General features: G+C 35.3%; 2 protein-coding genes across 2 annotated transcripts; one reads left to right on the top strand and one right to left on the bottom strand.

Moving 5' to 3' along the window:
• Positions 1-202: 202 nt before the first annotated feature.
• LOC109021200 lies at positions 203-3,749 on the bottom strand. Its single transcript, XM_019003797.2, has 5 exons — positions 3,506-3,749; positions 3,347-3,396; positions 2,991-3,096; positions 2,824-2,882; positions 203-898 (listed from the first exon to the last, which is right to left on the bottom strand). The coding sequence occupies exons 1-5, from the start codon at positions 3,638-3,640 to the stop codon at positions 847-849; spliced, it is 402 nt and encodes a 133-aa protein (XP_018859342.1). The 5' UTR covers positions 3,641-3,749; the 3' UTR covers positions 203-846.
• Positions 3,750-10,652: 6,903 nt separating this feature from the next.
• On the top strand, positions 10,653-11,225 carry LOC109020883. The gene has a single exon (XM_019003411.1). It carries the CDS (start codon positions 10,653-10,655, stop codon positions 11,223-11,225), a length of 573 nt encoding a protein of 190 aa, XP_018858956.1.
• The last annotated feature ends 9,950 nt before the right edge of the window (positions 11,226-21,175 follow it).

Raw genomic sequence — 21,175 nt, 5'->3', positions numbered from 1 at the left:
GCTTTAATCTTGTAAGAGCTTTCATAGGATCTTATCATAAGGAGATGAACCAAATCTAATTTGAATTGCCCATACAGATTCCTCCCAAGTACAAAAGACCCATGCCTCACTAGCATCCTAAAACGACACTAATGCTTCTCATCCATGTGAAAAGAAGCTATGAAAATTCTCTGACTAGGTGGAATCTAATGATACAAGAAATATTAATTAGCTCTATACAACTAGGCTGAAGAGTTCTTATCACCAAATCTTGAAAATTCAAGCTTAATTTCTTTCGTAAAACTTCTATCCCATATGTCGCGATGACATACTTCACCCATAACTCTATTGACATCCCCATTTGGACCAAAGGTATGATTATTGTGGCAATTTCTTCCCGCTGCTTCATTACCAAACGAGCTATTAATTGATGTTCTAGAAATTTGTTACAAGACTTAATTGAATCGTTTGTCCTCGTTCTCTCTGTCTACACAAGCTGTTTCTTGTTGCTGAAACAAAATGGCGACGGTCTCTTCAATTTGCTTCTGCTGCCACTCTTGCTATTGTCTGAAGTGATTCAATGAGTCTGCTAGTTGAGAGTAGGATCATGTACCTTCCGCCATGACTAACTTATACAAACTGTAATGACACAGTTTATAGCAGCTATTCTATTACAAGGAATGAAATGACGCCGTTTATTTTATTACAAGAATCCAAACGACACCATTTCTCTCTTACAAAAAATCAGGGATCCATCCTTCCCCCTTTCCCAATTACTTCAATCTCAACTTCCCCTGTATTCAAGCTTCACTTCCCCGATACATCACACAAGGGCACAACATAATAACAAAGTCACAATACAATACTTCAATATTCAAAGGAACCCTTGATGCCCTCAAGGCTCTCCCCCAATGATAGCCTGCAATAAATGAAGATCAAATAAATTGGTATCTAAATAGAAGATTAGGTACACTAGTTGGCATACTAAAAAAATGATGGACAAACAACACAATCCATCAAGAAATTATAGGACCAACAAATGTTTTGCATGAAAAAATTACAAGGTCAACCTTTACTCAGATGTTCTAACTCAGTTTTGTTCATTTTTAATAGAAAAGAAGCATAGAAGACATAAAACACAAATAATTGATTCCACATATATTTTTCATAAATCCATTTGTTGCTCTAATTCTTAAATCGTAACAAATGCAAGTACGCCATTCACTGCACAATAAAGACCAGATTCCACAACGAGATGGACTCAGTTTCCTTTGCTGACAACTAGTTCAAGCCCAGAAGAGTTCACCTCAGTTTCAAGCGATAAGCCAAGAAAATCCAAAAAAAGCAGCATTAGTGAACAAGAAAATCTGCCTTGACAACTACAACAAGAATCAGTTAAACTTTGATACCATGATGCATGGACGGACTCCTCTGCTGCCAAGTTCCAAAAACCAAGAGCCCCCCCATCTTTTTCCTCAAGTCAAATCCCTAGAACACACCCAACACCTTGCTTGGTAGGGGGGAACGGGATGGAAAGAAAATCCATGAAATTAGGGCACGTTAGGAAACCCCACTCTTCCACCCACTCCACACCAGATCGGCATAAGGGTTCTTCTTCCTAACCAACCCAAGAAGGGTAGCATTGCGTAAAGAACACTAATTTTTTAGGTGTTTGTTATCCCCAAACAATGCACTCACCAATGAAAGTCAACTATTAAAACATATGTTGCAAAAAATTACTTCTTTCTCACATATCACTGGCTTAAAATTACCCATTTATTTGAGATTCCTTAAAAAGTAATGCTACTACAATTGCATAGAAAGACCACAAGCAAAACCAAGTTGAGCACAATGTAGCCAGATACTATGAAAATTATATCGTTTCTTTCCAACCAAAGAACAAACAGTGGAAGAGGCAAAGAAAAAGGTAGAGAGAATACTTCACAATAGGGCAAAACAAGGCCGCTGGTCTAGCAAAAGTTTTACTTTATTTGCAACATATATGTGTCACTGAGTTAGAGTTTGTTTTAGATAACAGGGGGGGTTCTATGGCATGAAAGAAATATTCAGCTCAAGATGACCCCTCGTGGATTCAACAGCAAAACAGATGAGTATTCTTCTCAAAGGTTGGACCTTAAAATTGAAGGCTTCATCATTATTCCTTTCCGAATGCAAGCCACTGCTTACAGGAAGACTCTCATGACTTACATGCTACAACATGTAATCTTAGTGAAATTGAAGGTTATGACATATTTAATTAGTTTATTCAGACAGAGAACAGAGAATACGTTATAGGTGACAGCTTTTTTGGGGAAGGGAAAGGAGGGGGGGAGAAGAAACAAAACTTAAAAGGAACCATAGTAGGTCAAACCCTTCTAGGATATATGGAAGCTGTTTGTCTGTGTTCAAGAAATAGTTTTAACCAGGTTTTAGATAAGAAAAGGAAAATTCACAAGTGCGATATTTTCAATCATTTGTTTTTTGCACCTAGAAAATGGGAATCTGTCATGAGAGCCGCCATTATGTTCTCATAAAACAGCCAACTTTAGGAACAGTTTTCAAAAAGCTAAAAATATATAACACCCACCCAAAATGAAATCTTCCGACCATATCTATGCTTATGAAAAAAAATGTTCAGAGCACAGTTCCGAACAAGCCAATAGCTTCACAGATAACCCAGCAAGAGATTACCCAAGAGATGGAGAGAAAGGAGTATTTCTCTGAGTGGTGGGCACTATGTATATATCTTAATTAGGCCTTAATCCCAACTCAACTGGGGTCACTGATATAACAACATGCACCTTTAGAAATAAAATTTAAGGTTCCTACAAATCTCTAACTTACTTGTGCATGCAGTACTTGAACTCTTGGCTCCGAACCAGATCTTTCTCACCTTCCTCAAGCTACATTACAAAACCAAAATTAACAGTTTTAAGAAAATACTGAACGAAGGTCATAGAATCCTATTCTCTTTAAAAAAGGAATGAGTCAACCCATATAGTCAATCTCACCGGATCGCTTGCATAAATGAGTTCGTAACAAGGCGGAGCAAGGCAATGCAGAGCACAATTCTCCTTGGCTATCATTGAAGACTTGCATTTCCATCCCCACAATCCCCTAATCCCATAGTAAAAGCACAAGCGCAAAGAAATTCACTTAGTCAACCGATTACTGTCTTTGAAGTGATAAATTCTAAACACTAGATCTCTAATTAATTTTTTAGCAGTCTATTGAAGTGTGTATCTTATCCCCAGGATCAGTGATCCTGCATGTGGAATATCAAGAAGCGTATAAACCCAGTAACCAAACACAGATTCAGAAAGAAAAAGAAAAGAAAATAAAAATATTATATTACAAAAAAGGGTACCTCTCAATATCAGCATAGCACTCGTTCTTCTTCTGCCTAACCTCAGTGTCCTGTGTATTCCCAATAAGAAAACTACTAAAATTAGTATAAGCAAAAGAGGAGGAGAGGTTAAACTGAGCGAAGCAAAAAGGGGAAAAAAGGAGAAGGGATTGGGCATACGGAGATGGGGTGATGAGGCTTGGCGATGACTGCATGAGACAACAGCAGATTGCAAATTAAAAAAACCACAAAAGAAGAAGAAGACGAAGACGATGATGAAGATGAATTCAGAAGAAGATGCTTCTTAGTGGCCATTTTGAGATCGGATTTTTTAATCACGGATTTTACTATGTATGTCTCTCTTCAGAACCAGGGTTTCTGGACCTTTCGAGGATTCGGAGCATAGTTTTGAATTCCGCACATAATTTTTAGGTGTGGTACCAGATATACAATATATCTTTATTTAGTTTTATTTCAAAATTATTTTTTTTCTAGGCAATTTTTATTTGAGAAATACTTTGGATCTGAATGAAATTTTTTTTTTAAATTTAATGATTAAAAAAATATTTTTTAATGACGTTGTTAATTTTTTTATTTTTTAAAAAATATTTATAATGATTAAAAAAATATATAAAAAAATAAAAATAAAAATAAAAAAGTGAAATGTGCAGTTTGGGACAACTATTCGGGACCTTTTTTCGGGAAGTGTAGTGCTGCTCTTTTTATTTCAAATTCTCTCCATTTCGGCTAATTCCGACTCATTTCGGTCAAATTACATTCTCGTTCAGATTATTTTAGTTAGACTCATTTGTTTATATAAATGAGATGTGATAAAATAAAATTTAAAAATTGAAAAAAAATTATTAAAAAATTATTTTTAATATTATTTTTATTTTGAAATTTGAAAAAGTTGAATTGTTTATTATATATTGTATTATAATTTAAGAAAATTGTAATGATTATATAAGATGAAATGAATCTTATCTTCCAAACCAAACAAGGCCTTAGTGATAATTTTGTAATTTTTTTTTTTTTTTTGTATTTAGATGGTATTTTTTTATAAATTTTAAATTTAGACATAATTCATGTAATATTAAATTTTCAAAATAATTTATATAATTTAAATTTTTTTAAATTCTCTCTAATTATTTAATCATAATTTGTAAATATAGATTAGTATAATTGTTTTGCTCATAGATTAGTAGCCCAGGTAATACGTATAGTAATTTATATCTATACTATATATAATAAGTGGGGATAGTTGTGAATAGTGAATTTGTCGTTCTCTGTGTGTAGTATGCATTTGGTGTATTGTGTCCTTTCTATCATCAAGTTTTGTTCTTTTGTGTCCGTTTAAATGAGGCATTTTGATCTTTTAGTGCAAGTGCGTCAGAGGGTTGGCTGATGGTTAGCTTTATCTTTTTTTTTTTTTTCTCTTTCAGTCTCTTCTTGGGTCAGATGTAGGGTCAGCCGAATTTAGTCTTTTCTTTTTTACCTTTCCGTCTTCTCTTTCATTTTTCTGCATATTCTCTTTCATCTTCTCTCTCCAAAACTAAACTCCTTTCATTTTTTGTATCTTCATCTTCTCTCTTCTCTTCATCTTATTATCTGCAACTTTAGATTTGTTTTCTGAAACATTATTTTTTGTTTCATCTTGTTCAAGCTAGTTTGAGGATTGTAGTTTTTTTTTTTTCATATTTTTTATTTTCCTTTCAATGATCCGATTTCTTTGTTTGTGAAAAAAATAGATAGGTTTCTTTTTGGTTTGTATGCCGTGATATATGGGTTCTGCTAGGGTTTCTCTAAATTTTCCATTTTTACTTTAGGTCCAGATCCATCTCTCATTTTTCATGCTAATGATATGTATGCATGTATGCGTCTTTGCCACCTCCGCCGACTCTACGGGTGGTGCTTTCAAAACGATGCGTGTTACTGAAATCCAAACCACCAAAGCCTTGAGACCCAACCCCAACACCTCTCTCTCCCTCTGTTTCCATCATCTCGACCACAACCTCTGTGATTTCCAGCGCCACCACCAATCACACCCCCTTCGTGTTGTAGTAACGGCTCCAATGTACCAAGCCACGTCAAGCCAGCCAGATATGCCGTTTCTCTTCTTGATCTTCTCCACTGAGTCTTAGAAACTATGGTTTCGGTAGTTCTCTCTCTCTCTCTCTCTCTCTCTCTCTCTCTCCACCGTCCATGGCTAGAGATGTAACAGCCGACTAGAAATTCAATGGTAGAATTTCTATAGGTTTTAAGACTCTCGTGAAAACACCTTAAGTTTTCACGATTTGACCAATCGCCTGGGTTTTAGTCTATCAGCATAACCAAAATGATGACTCACTATGGTGCTAGAAGTGTGATTTTATTTATTTGATGTAGTTAGAAGTGTCAAATTGAGATATGGTCTGCGTCATTAGACTCAGTTGATTATTTCTGATTTTATTACGCAATAATCTCATTTTCATTTTTTGGACAAAACGCTTATTTGAAAACGTGTTTTCCTTATTTCGAAGCACTTCGGGATTGAATTTCAATAAACGAATTGCACAGTAAGGTTTGTGTGAATATCTAGGATTTGACAATACAAAGTTTACGTTTCATTTTCCCGAAGTGAATAGTAATCCCTATAGTAGCATCTAGTGCAGTATTTTCAAATTCACAGTGTAGAATGTCCAAATTAGGTCAGAGAAGTTTTATTTGGACACTTGGTGAATATAATTGGACACTTGGCACAAAAAGGAACCATGAGATGGATTGTGAATGAATCAAAGTGTAAGATCATGCCACCTAAGTGAAACTCTATTCTTTTTTCATCTGATCAACCATTTTGTGCCAGACAAAATAGAATTTCAACCCTAGTGAAACCCTAAAAGGTTGGAATCCAATTAAAATCCCAAAAACTTGGTTGAAAACCGAAACCCTAAACGGTTTCCCCAAACCTTAAAATTGGCCTCCAAACCTTATTTGATCAAATTTCTATCATTGTGTTTAATCACTTGATTAAATCACTTCCACATGCTATTAATTCCTCAAATTCATGTTATGACATCATTATCCAACCCTTCAAACCTTGAAATTTTGATTGGGTCAAGAAAAATTGGATTTGGCCTTGATAGTATCTCAAACCCCAACCAAACCCTCTTTAAACCCCAAATGAAGCCCACTTGTATTTGGCCCATTAAGGCTCACGAATTTTGGCCACCTTGGCAAAGTTTCTTGAGGAAGTTTCCACCCACCCATGGCTGACCATCCACTGCTCATGACACCCCAAAGTCGTGCATGATGTGAGGGGAAAAGGCCACTTCATCACACCCCTTCTAGAAGGCACCAGCAGCAACCCACTCCAGTTCACTATTTGTGCCTCTTTATAACCTAAGCACCATCCTTCAAGGATCGTTCAAGCCCATACCTCACCCTCCAGAAGTCTAGAGACGTGCAAGGCACCAATCCTTTCATTGCATCGCGTTTTATCCCCATTATTAGAGAGAAACACTTAGTAGCTCTCTCTGGAAGTTTTCTAAGTCATTTGGCGTGGCCGTTTGTGACCCTTTTTATGTACTTAATCGTGATTAATTCTTTATGAAAGTTGTTCATATTTGAGTCTAGTTTCAATGAATATCTTATTTGTTTCATTTAGTGGTGATTTGGTCAGTCAAAAGTTATTTTAACCATGGAATGGTCATTCTGAGCATTAAACTAGGGAGTGTGTTATATTTAGGAGCTTTTAACCAAGCTAATGAACATATCTTGGTTCGAAAATTTTATGAAGTGTTGTTAACATGTGTTTATGAATGTTAATTAAAGATTTGTTGCATGACTAAAGATTTTGATGAAAGATTTTAGATATAGAAACTTAGAAATTAGAAGTAGAAAAACAATTTATGTTTTGAGAAAGTTTGAATATTTCGTTGTTTAATCTTACTCCAATGGTTTTGATATTTTTATTTGATGATCCTAAGTCTCTTATATGCATGTTAGAATGTTGGTTTGAAGATATTTAGTATTAGTTTCAAAGATATGACTTTCCTATGCAAGAAGATTTTGGTTAGACCTAGGATTTGATGTTTTTGGGTTAATTCCATGTTTTATTGATTTTCTAGCCATGTGATTTTAAGTTTGATGGTTAGATCTTCTTTCGCACACATTTTTAAACCATGTGATGTTTTATTTTGAAGATCTCATCTTTTTAAGCAATGGATCAAGATTGATCCAAGCTAGTTAAGGAAAAGTTTATGTTTTTGGACTAAATGTAGAACCGAAAACTCCAAGTGTTGTTTTGTGGTTTTTGATAACTTTTGTTTGATAATTTAAAGTATGATTAATCTTAGAATAATATTATGAATATTTTAGCTGTAAGATTTGATTTTTTGGGATTATTGGAGATGTTTTGATTAAGGTCAAAACTTGTACTTCAATGGTTTGCCTTTTTGTTAAAAAGTTTGGGTCTTTTTACAAAAAATTTGGTGTTGATGATTAGTTTTTTTCTTAATGGATTTTTAAGTATGTTTTTAAACTTAGGATAGGAAGATCTTTGTTGCAAAATTTTGGTTTAATCATGAGTTTTGAATTTGAAAGAATTACAACAAAAATCAAGAGAAATAGCCTATGTAAGTTTCGGCCCTATAGGGTTTTCATGGTTTTGTTTAATTTCAAATTTTTCATGGTTTTATATGAGGTATGTAAGTTTTGGTAATTTTTAAAGTTAAGATGCAAAATCCTTAAATTATGGGTAAAACGGTCATTTCCCACATGTAGAGAGTAAAATGATAAGTTTGCTCTAAGTTAGTATTTTTTCATATTTCTAATTGTTAGTGATTAAGTTCTAACTTTTAGAAATCACTACTTTTATTTCCTCGTGATAGAGCTTGAGTTTTTGCTTAGAAACTCGAAGACCGAGATAAATTAGCTTTTAACTTACTATCGGTTTAATGTGTATAGGTGATAAGTAAAGGAAATACAGTGTATGTATGTATGCTATCTTATGTGTCATGCCAAGTCATTACATATTCATCTGTCACACATAATTTATTATATCATGAATTGTTCATCATTTTACTATACATTGCAAGTACATCTTGTTAAGTATGTCATTTGTTACATGCATGTCATGTCATGTAATATTCACTGTTGCAAGTATGTCATGTTAATTATGTTGTCTATTACTGTAATGTCCGTCCTTATGGTATGACTTTTTATAAAATGATTTTAGAAAGGACGACGGGAATTCCCGTTCGTTTTGAAACTTTTTACTTCCAAAACCAGGGTGCAAGACTCTATGTTATAAAATAAAATGTGCTTTTAGAATAAAAGAGGTTTGTAGTGGAAAACATCAATCTTAAAATAAAAAGGCCTCTCATACAATTAAAACTCTCATGACTAAACTTTTGTACTGTTCCCCTTGGGTCGTGTCCGTCCTGATGAGTACTACTCATTTAGTTCCTGTGAGGGGAGGGGCACACATAAAAACTAAAATGAGTCGAATACTCAGTAAGCATTACTTCATACAGTTAAAATATAATAACATAGGCTTTCATTCATGCATTCATCACTCCATGCATACTATACGTACATGAGACATGCATTCTTTAGAAAACATCACCAGGCGGGGTTTTTCTTTAAAAATGATTTTCTTTTCATAAAATGTATCTCCCATCAGTGCCTTCATTTCTTCAAGAGTTCAATGCATTCATACATTCTTTTTTATCATTTTCTTTGGCCGGTACACACTGTTACGCCCCATGTGTTAGGGTTAGCGGTCTTCCTTTGGACCCAAACTCCGCCCGTGGTCACAGGTTGGGAATCTATTTCAATTAAGGGGAAGCACTGGGTGCACTACCAGTACTACTTACCCGGCATTGCAATCTGCCCAGTCCTTTGGTACCATCATTCATTCAGTCATGGCCGTTATGTATTTTCATACATTAAACGTTCTGTCCTTTCTTTCAGTTTAGTCATTTCAGTACTTTCCTTTTTAGTCCTTTCATTTAACAGTTCATTTATGGAAAAACGTCATTTAAAAGAATGAGCTTAAACAACAGCTGTCATGACATCCATAAAGTATCAGTTCATAGGGACATTTTAATATCGGTTCATAAGGACGTTTTAAAACACTTTCTTCGCATCGTTTAAAGCATCTCGAAAAGCACGAAGCATAAGCCTCGCATCTCATTTCGTGAAAATACATATAATAAATATTGTGTATACTCATCCACTCACATGCATACAATTAATACTTTGATTATATAAAAAGGGGCTGCCAAGAAGGGTCATACATGCGTATACCTTTGAACACTTAGCATGATTTTCATAAAATCTCGTTTCATTTCGTTTCGTAAAGCATCGTAAAGAAAGCATTTGATTTTACATTTTCATATCATTCAGAAAACTCTAGAAGAATATGAACGTAATACTTACCTGGACTCCATGCTATACTCATTTCATGCAGTCCATTCATGTGCATGTCAGATGACAACCTAAATGCATACACATAACCTTAGCGTTATTCTCTATCTAGTGCATAAGCAACTAAACTAGAAGTAGAACTACACTTCAGTTGGAAATACTCTCCTTCTATTCCGTGCTTTACGTGTCCTTTACTATGCTAAAACCTTCAGGTTCTACTTATGGTCACTACCTCTTCCAACTCGACGTTCTACTTCGAGTTTCTTTCTACTAGAGTGAACCCATAATTCACCTTAGGATTAAGACACTAAGACATTCGTCTTACTTTTCATTTTGACTCATGACTCAAACCAACTAAGTCACGCATCACAATCCTAGACAATACGCCCATCACTACCTTCATGTATCTTAGCTCACTCTAAATCTTCATGCCCATCCATACATGCCACATGACTCTAAGCCAACTCTGAGGCTTAAGTACCGTGTAACCATGCTTAGGACAGATTACCCATTACATATGGTGAATCTGTTCGGCACAAGTGTCTAACCAGATTACACATGTACCTTACCCCTTTATCACCTAAGACCAACATATAATTTGTTGATCACTTGCTTATATGGACAAGTGCCATACTCCGATACCAACTTTATCTTAACCGACTAGCATGACTCTTCATGCTACCCGTCCCTCTTGATAGTTTATCCCAACACTTAACACGACAAGACTCCATTCATAGCTACACCTTACGTCACGTCATATAGCTCGAGACTACTCAAAAGCTACATCGTGACCTTGTTTCGTCACCTGACATTCTGCTACATCATTTCTTACACTAACTCATCCATCACAAGTACGACTTCTTGTTTAACCATTATTTTTTCTGGTAAATAAGGTCCACTAAGAGCTAATAAATGAATTATGGATCTTGAAATCACCTACGAGATCTGTGGATGTACTGAGGACCAAAAGGTTCTATACGCTGGATACTTATCCCAAGAAGAAGTTGGAATATGGTGGGACACACGTAGGCAGCTTCTAGTTAGGGAATTAGGAAGTCCGGCTGCATTGTCATGGAAGGGACTCAAGGAAGAGTTCGACAACAGATTATTCCTAGATTCAGTCAAACAACTGAAGGCACAAGAGTTCACAACTTTAACTAAAGACAGTTTGACCGTAGAACAGTACGCCGCCAAGTTTATGACGTTAGGAAGGTTTGCACCACACTTAATTTCTACTCAAAGGATGCAGACGCAGAAGTTTCAAGTAGGACTTCAACCAATGATCCATAATCAAGTACCTTGCCTTAGAATAGAGAATTACCAAGAGTTGGTTAATGTAGCAGATATTGCTGAAACAGAGTATAGGGGCTTAACTGCCCACGTTAATTCGGAGAAGAAGAGAGCTTATCCATTCTCTGTTAGTGGAAGCTCAAGTGATAAGAGGGTGATGATCGGAGAAGACAAAGGAAAGGACGTCATGATTGGAGGATAAATGCCCATTCCACTACCCGCCTGTAGAAAGTGTGGTAGGAAACATGGAGTCGAATGTAGACTCACTTCGAGGGCCTATTTCAATTGTGGTCAGCTAGGCCATATGATGAGAGACTATCCCAATGAGGCTCAGGAAAGTAGAATTTCCCCCAACTTTGACAGCAAGCCAAAGCCAAGACATCATGTACCTATTAGAGTGTATGATGTCACTCAAGGAGATGCAAATGCTAGCGCCCCAGGAACTAAAGGAGCTGGTGTCATCACTTGTATTTTTCTAAGACCTTTGTATTATTTAGCTTAATTAAGATTGATTAGATTGCAATTGATGGTATTATAGCATTATTGATATTTTGGGTAATGTTTGTTTCCGAGTCTGGTTTTAATTTTCGGTCAAGATTCTTCTATGATTTTTTGTTTCCCAGTCTGGTTTCAATTCTTGATTTTTCTTGAATATGGTGTTGGAGGCCCTGATGGCGACCACAACAGGTGGCTGTCATGGCTAAAGCCTCTGCCCAATGAGAATTTCTTTGTTCATTGCAAAGTTACATGTCGATTCCCACAAGAGTGAATGTAATATGTACTGGTTATTTAATTTTCATTTTTTTTCCTAGTTGTTTGATTTTCGATTTTGATTTTTTACAATTGGGTTGGATTGGGTCTCGCATATTTCTAGCCTCTCATCTGCTTCCTGGCATGTTTTAGATTTTAGTGTAAAATAGATTGTTTTTGTTGTGTTCCTCTGTTTTTGTTTTTGGTGGTGGTAGTGGTGGTGGTGATAGTGTCATTGATTTTGTAGTTGTGGTATTGCTCTCTCTTGCTATTTATACACACACACACACATATTCAATTTCTATTTGGTTGAATAGTCCAACGATGTAGTGCATGTAAATGTTCCCTTCTACATTACATATTTACAACAAAACTTGCCCAACTCATTATTCTTATTCAATTAACAATATAATTTTCTCTTAATCACCTAGATTTATTGTTAAGAAATGTGAAAGAATGGGCCTGATCAAATGATAAACTATATAAAAAAGTGCATTGGCTTTTTTTTTTTTTTTTAAATTGGCATCATTGTGATGAAAATAAAACTTTGTTCTTGTATTTAATGTGATTTGTCTCTGGGTGCCAATTGTCTATTTGAATGTAAAAAAAAATCTAGATTGGTTTTTCTTGCTTGAGCATGTTACAATATTAACAATTTTCTCTTTGTTTATTTAATTTAATTCATGTGGAGAAAAAAGATGGAGCGAAAAGAGAGTGTATTTTTAACTAAAATAATTAATTCAGGGTGTCTCTTTTAATCTTTATTAAGTTTATTTTTGCTTAAGAAGGTTGTTCCCATGCTGATATGCATGTGTATGATGACTGGGCACATTTGCCTCCCATATTCAGAGGCAATAGGGTTCAATAGATTCAGTTATAATCATTGGTAGTGGTATATCGGGTGTAGCTACTGCACATATCCTCAACGATGCATTATTTAAGGTGATCATATGTAATGCAGTATATCTTTTTTATCTTTACTAGAAGCTTTAGGTATGCAAGAATTTGTCTCGTTTTCTGCAATTTCTTAATATTGTCAATTTCTTTTTTCAGGCGATCTTGCTAGAATCAAGGGATAGATTTGGCAGTCATATTCATACAGACTACTCATTTGGTTGTCCAGTAGAAATGGGAGCATCATGGTAAGTTCACTTGTTATTTTTTATGGATCCCTTCCCAAACTCTGATGTTGTAAATACAAATGGATTCTTTGGTTATGCAATGAAATTTAAACGGTCAATTTGTATTTTCACCTTTTTTTAACAGATACTTCATAAGATCCTTGAAATATCAAAGACAACACAGTTACAGAGATGCTTCTACAATACTTTGTTGCTTAACCACATCTGGAAATTAATACCACTATAAATGTTTCATGTCAATTCATGGTTGTTAGATGAATTAATATTTATTTGTTGCTTCTGTTTTTTGTATCTTCTACATTGCTTTGTTGTTTAAAGCTCCTTGAACAGCAGCTTCCATAGGGCTGATAACTCTAGCTAGGTGAATAGCTGTATTTCTTCTATACCATTCACAATTTTTTAAGTTACATTAATAATGATTAAGTTATATTTTAAATTTGATTTATTTACTTATTTCTTTCTATTGCATAAAACTCATTTTCAATAATATTTCAGTTGTTGCCAAGATCCTTTGGATCAATTGGCAACACTTTAATTTCTCAAGAGAACCGAGGATCAAATCCCCCCTCCCCCATTTATATATATATATATATATATATATATATATATTATTCCAGTTTTTATGCCACTTGCTCTCCTCTAATTTGATGAATTTGGGCTTTGTAATAGGTTGCAAGGATCAATGGTGAAGAGTGAAAAAACATGATAGAAGAGCAGAAAATACCTTATGAAGATGTTAACAGTTAAATTCATGTTTAGCTTGAGTCTCACTATTCCCTATATTTGAAACTTATAGATGGCAAAAAAGAATAAGAAAAAGTATTTGCAAGAAACGGAAGCTTTCAAGTGTAAGAAAGATGAAGAAGTTGTCAACCTCATAAAGGAAGAGGAAGAGCAGATGGAACTTCAGAAGCATGAGGCCTTTCAGCTTACGAAGAAGAAGGAGAAAACTGAGAATATAATCAAGGTACGTTACCAAACAATCGTAAAATTCCTTTTATATCTTTACATGTGAAGACATTTACTGTTGTTGATATAGTTCTCCAATGTGCATAAAATGAAAGAAAATTGGCAGAAAAATAAGTAAAAGCAGAAGGAAGACAATAAGTCTAACACTTGAATCTATTTAATGAGATTTTCTCCAATGTTTTGTAGCTTTTAGGATTGATCCAAAGCACTTGTCTCTTTTATTTGGTGAATTTATGTAACGCCCCGATCCCAAAGGTCCAGAAAGTTAGCTCATAATACTTAAAACTAACTTAAATAACACAACTATAAAATCTAGAAAATCCCATAAAATATTAATCAATTTAATCAATCCAAAAATCTAAGTTCCTCCATGGTGACAATAAAGAAATTCTCAATAACATAAATTAGAAATTCTCCAAAAACTCGAAAACATCATTAACTCATCAAATCAAATACCCGAAAATAAATTAGTTTACTAACTACAACTCTCAAATAAGCATTTGTACCCTCAAGCACTTATTCCACTACGATCATCACACATTGCTAAACTTTCTATTCTTGTTCTTCAGCTGAACCATCAAAATTATCTGAAAAATAATTGGAGATAAGGGTGAGTTATCAACAACTCAGTAAGCAGAGGACATATACTATTGTGTAAACATAAGCATTTACAGAATTTAGAATGCAGAAACAAAATATTTTCTTTTAGAATGTAGAATCAGAATAACATTTTCATAATGCAGTGTCAGAACATGTTATCAAAATATTAGAGCGAAAGTTTAAAAATATTAATAATCAAAATCCATTTGGCATAGCATAAACAGAAACATCACATCTTATCATATCATATCAGAACATATACCATGTTTAACTCCCGTGATAGGGTTGTGCAAACCCCGATAGCTAACCGAGCAGAAACAAAATGTGAATATTCCCATTATTTATTCTTGGAGCTCCGAGTGTGCACATAGGAAAGACCACGCAGAAAACCACTTTGTTTCCAAAGTGGGTGCACTAGAAACAGAAAAGTTGGTACCAACCCAAACAGAGGCCACAGTTTTACTCCCGTAGTAAGGTCAGAACAGAACAGAAACAGAAATAGAATGTTATGCCAGAGATTTTCAGAAATCACATCAAATCATATCAGAGTATAGAAAATCTTCAAAACAAAACAAAATCATATCACAACATAATTTACACACAAATATTCATATTCGCTCTCTTTTCAAAGTTTAGAAACAGAATGTCAAAAATAAGTTCCTGTCTACACCAATCATGACAGAAAATAATTTATTCTTAAACAAAATCTCATGAGTAATGCAGAACAAATAACTGAGGTAGTTCAAATTTCTTTTCAAATTCAAATATGTATATTTTCCAAAAATAACCTCAGCTCATTTTATTTTAATGCAAAGTCTAGCATAGGAACCCCGCTTAGCTGGGCTTCTTAGCTTTTCAGAATTTTCTTCAAAATGTCGAACAATTAACAATCGTCACCTATAAAATAATCAAGTATTTCCCGTAAATTTCCAATCAACCATTTATTTCAATATTTAATCCTAAACTTCTAAAATAACCTATTTAATTCCTCAAAAACTAAAATTCTCATAATTTCCAAAATACCCTCATTTTCCAAAAACCATCCACATCCACTTAAACGAATTCGTACCGAATAAGAATTTAATCAAGCAAGTATTAAAATAAATATCAAACTCAATAAAAATTAATATTCAAAATATTTAAAATACCAGCAACATTTTATAAATAAAAAGAATACATTGGTTACAAAAATTTCCATAAAATAAGTCATGAAAAACTCATCTCTTAAAAAAATAGGTTTACTTCCTTTAATTAAAAATATTATTAAAATACAAATATAATATTTATTGAAACTTAAAGCAAAACTCATTTAAAGAAAGCAATGCACGGTGGTGAGGTCTGAACAGTTGGTTATGCGTGGTGGACAACCCAGGTTGCATCCGCTGATGGTGAAGTCGCACGGAAGTTGGTTTTTAAGGAAGCAATGCATGGAAAATGACTCCAAGTTGTGTCTCGACTGTCTTGTTTGCGGCAGTGGAGTGGTGGCTGAAGACAGTAGTAGTGGCTGGAACTTGGTGCAGTGTTCAACGGAGGTTGAGTCGTAGTGTAAGCATGCTGGGAACGTACGTGCGTGGTGGAGACGTTGGGCTGATTTTTGAACGGTGGGAAGAAACTGAGGGTGTTGCAGCTTGGTGTTTTGCAGAAAGTATATATATATATATATAAAGGTGATTGAACGTAAAAAGAAACCCTAGAGCTATAGGAGACGTGTGTGCAGACAGAAAAAGAGTCGTGCGTGTGCATGGAAGCGGATAAAAATACACTAGAGACGTGTGTGATCATGCATGCCGTGGGCGACAGGAAACTTAGGTGTAAAAAAAAATATAGACGGAAAGAGAAGAAAACAAAATAAAACATACGGGGAAAAAAAATAAACATTTGAAGAATAATAAAATAAAATAGAATAAACTAAAACAAAATAAATAAATAAAATTGAGCTTGATTGGGTCCAGTTGTTACATTCTCCCCCTCTTAAAAAAAATTTCATCTTCAAAATTTGCTAGTTCTACAATCACGGCCTAAATATTTATCCGCTACAACGATTCCATGCCTACCCCATTCGTTAATCATAATGTCGAACCTAATTAATATTCCAAAATTGTCAAACCCAATATTCCAACTTCTAACCCTCCAATATTGTCGATCATATTCTCCCATATTTTCCCTAGCCATTCACGATCTCGCACACTACCATTTCAAGTCTAAAATATTACCCTCAATAATGCAATTAACGACCAATTATTAAATTTCAAATTCTCCACCTAATATAAAAACCTCGATTATATAATTAAAAACCTAAAATAATTTTTAACTCTCCACATAAATCCATGAATCTCATACAAATAATGAAATAAACTCTCAAGCTATAATATCACCAACACCATGCTTCCGCTGTACACTCTAACAACTTATAGTCCTAAAAACATTGAATCTCATACATCGGAAAAGAATTAACCTCCACATTGAACCAGTCCGCACACATTTTTTTTTCCGTCACAACTAACTAATAGAGAAACTCCTAAAACAATATCGTATAATCAATAGTTCCAAGCTTAAGTCCTGAATAACCTCGATTCACAATTTTCAAATCCTTAGAAAATCTACTCTCAACCAAACTTTAATATTCTAAGCTATACGATTAAAACAATTCCATGCAAGCGTGATTTACCTCGACTCAAATAAAAAAAGGTTTCAAGGAGAAATAGAGTGAGGTACCTGTGATCTCATTGTTGTCATTCTCAGCATCTTCAGATGTCAGTGCAAACACTCGGGCCGGTCCCATTCTAGGTTGATTATTTCCCCAATTCGCTTGTTGGGAACCTGGATGTGGGTAAGGCTTCTTGTTGTTTGTCAGTAGCAAAGGGCATTCCCTGATAAGATGTCCGGTCTTACTGCATCGAAAACATGCCCCCATTTCCCTTCTGCACTCTCCAGTATGTGCCCTATTTAGGGGTGTGCAAAATTCTGAAAATTCTGACTCCGTCCGACTTCCGCTCCGACTCCGACTCCGACTCCGACTTCGTCGGAGTCATCGGAATTCGGAGTCGGAATTCGGAGTAGCTCCGAATATCTATTCGGAGTCGGAGCTCCAAGAAGCTCTGATTCCGACTCCGAAATTTTTTTTTACTGAACACTTGCGCTCGAGCGAGGTGTCGAGCGCAAGTCGAGCACACGTTGTATTGAACATTGGCTCGAGCGACATGTCGAGCGGAAGTCAAGCGAACCTCTCTGGAAGAGTTCTACTCGAGCGACAGGTCGAGCGGAAGTCGAGCGAACCTCTCTGAAAGAGTTCCGCTCGAGCGCCACGTCGAGCGCACGTCGAGCTCCGATCTTATGTCGGAGCTCCTATAGGAGGTCGGAGCTCCGATAGGATGTCGGAGCTCCGACCTCCGATCGGAGTCGGAGCTCCAATTTGGCTCCGACTCTTGTCGGAGTCGGAGGTCGGAAATGAACACTCCGACTCCGTCGGAGTCGGAGCCCAGCCCTAGCCCGATTACAAAACTTACAGAGGCTATTCGATTGATTTCCATGCATTTGCTTTTGCCCCGAGCTGCTCCCATCATTTCTCTTTTTCCATGGCCCTTGATCCATCGCAGGTTGAGACCCCTGTGGCGCAGTCCTCTTCCTCTGTTCCAATAGTGTTGCGCTTCTTTGAAGGCTCTGCTCAAATTCTGTGGCCTTATTCACCAATTCTGAGAAGTTTTGGATTTGAAAGCCCACAATTCTTTCATAAATCTTTTTATTCAGCCCCTGTTCAAACTTACGAACCTTCTTCTCTTCATCAAGGATCAAATATGCAGCAAAACATGATAACTAGATAAATCTAGCTGCGTACTGGTGTATTGTCATAGCTCCATGTACCAAATTAGCGAACTCCATAGCCTTGTCGTCTAGGACTGAGGTTGGGAAAAAGCATTCCAGAAAGATATGCTTGAAGTGCAGCCAACAGACTATTTCTATCCCTTCCGCTTCTCTGATGGTTCTTTCAGAAATCCACCACCTTTTTGCTTCTCCCGTTAGTTTGAAAGCAGAGTATAGAACCTTTTGATCATCCATGCAGTTTATAACGTGGAGTATCTCCTCAATATCTTGGATCTAGTCTTTTGCTAAGGTTGCGTCACCCCGACCATCGAAGGTGGGAGGATGCATTCGATTAAACTGTTCTATGGCGCATCCCCATTCATCATTTGTCGCATTCATACCCGATACACTTCTTTCCTGACGACGCCACCTGACAACTTGGATTATTAAAAAAATATTACAAGAATTAAAGGGTTTGTACAAAATAAGCAAATGGTGATAATAGTAAAACAAACATAAGTACATACAAAAAATTGCACAAGTAACAATAGTAACTCTATATAACTCCAGGCTCTAAACCTTCCATCCTGTCAAAAGCCTTATATGCGGTCTACAAAACCGAACCGAACCTCAATCAACATGGACATCTTAGAATATCTATAAAAATTCCAGCCCTTCCAATTCCATAAAATATCTTGTCTAACGCCTGAGACTTCTAATACCCTAAACACCAATAAAAATCACCTCCTATAGCCCACAAATGTCTACACCACAACTTTGAAATATATTTCCTCAATGTCATGATCCAACGCCTACAAGAATTCTAAAACCTTAACTCTCAACAAACTCCTTATTATAGTATGCAGAATCTCAAACCTGACTCTGATAACAACTGTAACGCCACGATCCCGAAGGTTCGAAGAATTAGCTCTTAATACTTAAAATTAACTTAAATAACACAACTATAAAATCCAGAAAATCTCATAAAATATTAATCCATTTAAACAATCCAAAAATCTAAGTTCCTCCATGGCGACAATAAAGAAAAAAAACTCGAAAACATCCTCAACTCATCAAATCAAATACCTAAAAATAAATCAGTTTACTAACTACGACTCTCAAATAAGCATTTATATCCTCAGGCACTTATTCCACTACGATCATCACACCTTGCTAAACTTTCTATTATTGTTCTCTAGCTGAACCATCAAAATTATCTGAAAAATAATTGGAGATAAGGGGTGAGTTATCAACAACTCAGTAAGCAAAGGACATATACTAGTGTGTAAACATGAGCATTTACAGAATTTAGAATGCAGAAACAAAATAGTTTCTTTCAGAATGCAGTGTCAGAACATGTTATCAAAATATCAGAGTAAAAGTTTAAAAATATTCATAATCAAAATCCATTTGGCATAGCATAAACTGAAACATCACATCTTATCATATCATATTAGAACATATACCATGTTTAACCCCTGTGGTAGGGTTGTGCAAACCCCGATAGCTAACCACACAGAAACAGAATGTGAATCTTCCCCTTATTCATTCTCGGAGCCCCGAGTATGCACATAGGAAAGACCACGTAGAAAACCACTTTGTTTTCAAAGTGGGTGCACTAGAAACAGAAAAGTTGGTACCAACCCGAACAAAAGTCACAATTTTACACTCGTGATAAGGTCAGAACGGAACAGAAACAGAAACAGAATGTCATACCAGAGGTTTTCAGGAATCACATCAAATCATATCAGAGTACAGAAAATCTTTAAAACAAAACAAAATCATATCACAACATAATGTACGCACAAAATTTCATATTTGCTCTATTTTCAAAGTTCAGAAACAAAATGTCAAAAATAAGTTCATGTCTACACTAGTCATGACAGAAAATAATTTATTCTTAAACAAAATCTCATGAGTAATGCAGAACAAATAACTGAGGTAGTTCAAATTTATTTTCAAATTCAAATATGTATATTTTTCAAAAATAACCTCAGCTCATTTTATTTTAATGCAAAGTCTAGCATAGGAACCCCGCTTACCTGAACTTCTTAGCTTTTCAGAATTTTCCTTAAAATGTCAAACAATTAACAATCGTCACCTATAAAATAATCAAGTATTTCCCGTAAATTTCCAATCAACCACTTATTTCGATATTTAATCCTAAACTTCTAAAATAACCTATTTAATTCCTCAAAACCTAAAATTCTCATAATTTCCAAAATACCCTCATTTTTCAAAAACCATCCATATCCACTTAAACGAATTCGTACCGAATAAGAATTTAATCAAGCAAGTATTAAAATAAATATAAAACTCAATAAAAATTAATATTCAAAATATTTAAAATACTAGCAACATTTTATAAATAAAAAGAATACATTGGTTACAAAAATTTCCATAAAATAAGTCATGAAAAACTCATCTCTTAAAAAAATAGGTTTACTTCCTTTAATTAAAAATATTATTAAAATACAAATATAATATTTATTGAAACTTAAAGCAAAACTCATTTAAACATAAATCCCAAAAATAAAACTTCTCACCCGAAAACATTAGGTTAAACCTACCTTCCATATATATATATTAGGTCAAAACTAGTAAGTACCCAACCTAGGTTAAAACTTTCCATATATATAATCTATATATAAAGTACGTATATATAACTTATAAGCATAAACCAAACAAACAAACACACGGGATTAACACATGCGGCAGCAGGAAGTTACCAAGGGAAACCGAGGCACGCGTCGAGGGTGAGGTGCGATGGGTTGGCTGGAGGGACTACGGTGGCGTGGCAGAAGAGCAGGAGCACGGCGGAGCTTCCGTCGAGCAGCGCTGGGCAAGAGACAAAGAGAGGGAGAGGTGAGCGAGAGAGGGCGGAGAGAAA

This window comes from Juglans regia, chromosome 12, assembly GCF_001411555.2.
Source record: "Juglans regia cultivar Chandler chromosome 12, Walnut 2.0, whole genome shotgun sequence".
Lineage (NCBI taxonomy): Eukaryota > Viridiplantae > Streptophyta > Magnoliopsida > Fagales > Juglandaceae > Juglans > Juglans regia.
This window is presented reverse-complemented; position numbering and strand designations above follow the sequence as displayed.

Bases quoted from the DNA above. Each gene is read 5' to 3' on its own strand.
- LOC109021200 (XM_019003797.2), bottom strand. From the start codon at position 3,640: ATGGCCACTAAGAAGCATCTTCTTCTGAATTCATCTTCATCATCGTCT. The intron at 3,397-3,505 runs GTATGCCCAATC...GGGAATACACAG, and splicing joins AGCCTCATCACCCCATCTCC to GACACTGAGGTTAGGCAGAA. The intron at 2,883-2,990 runs GTGAGATTGACT...TTTGTAATGTAG, and splicing joins TCATTTATGCAAGCGATCCG to CTTGAGGAAGGTGAGAAAGA.
- LOC109020883 (XM_019003411.1), top strand. From the start codon at position 10,653: ATGGATCTTGAAATCACCTACGAGATCTGTGGATGTACTGAGGACCAA.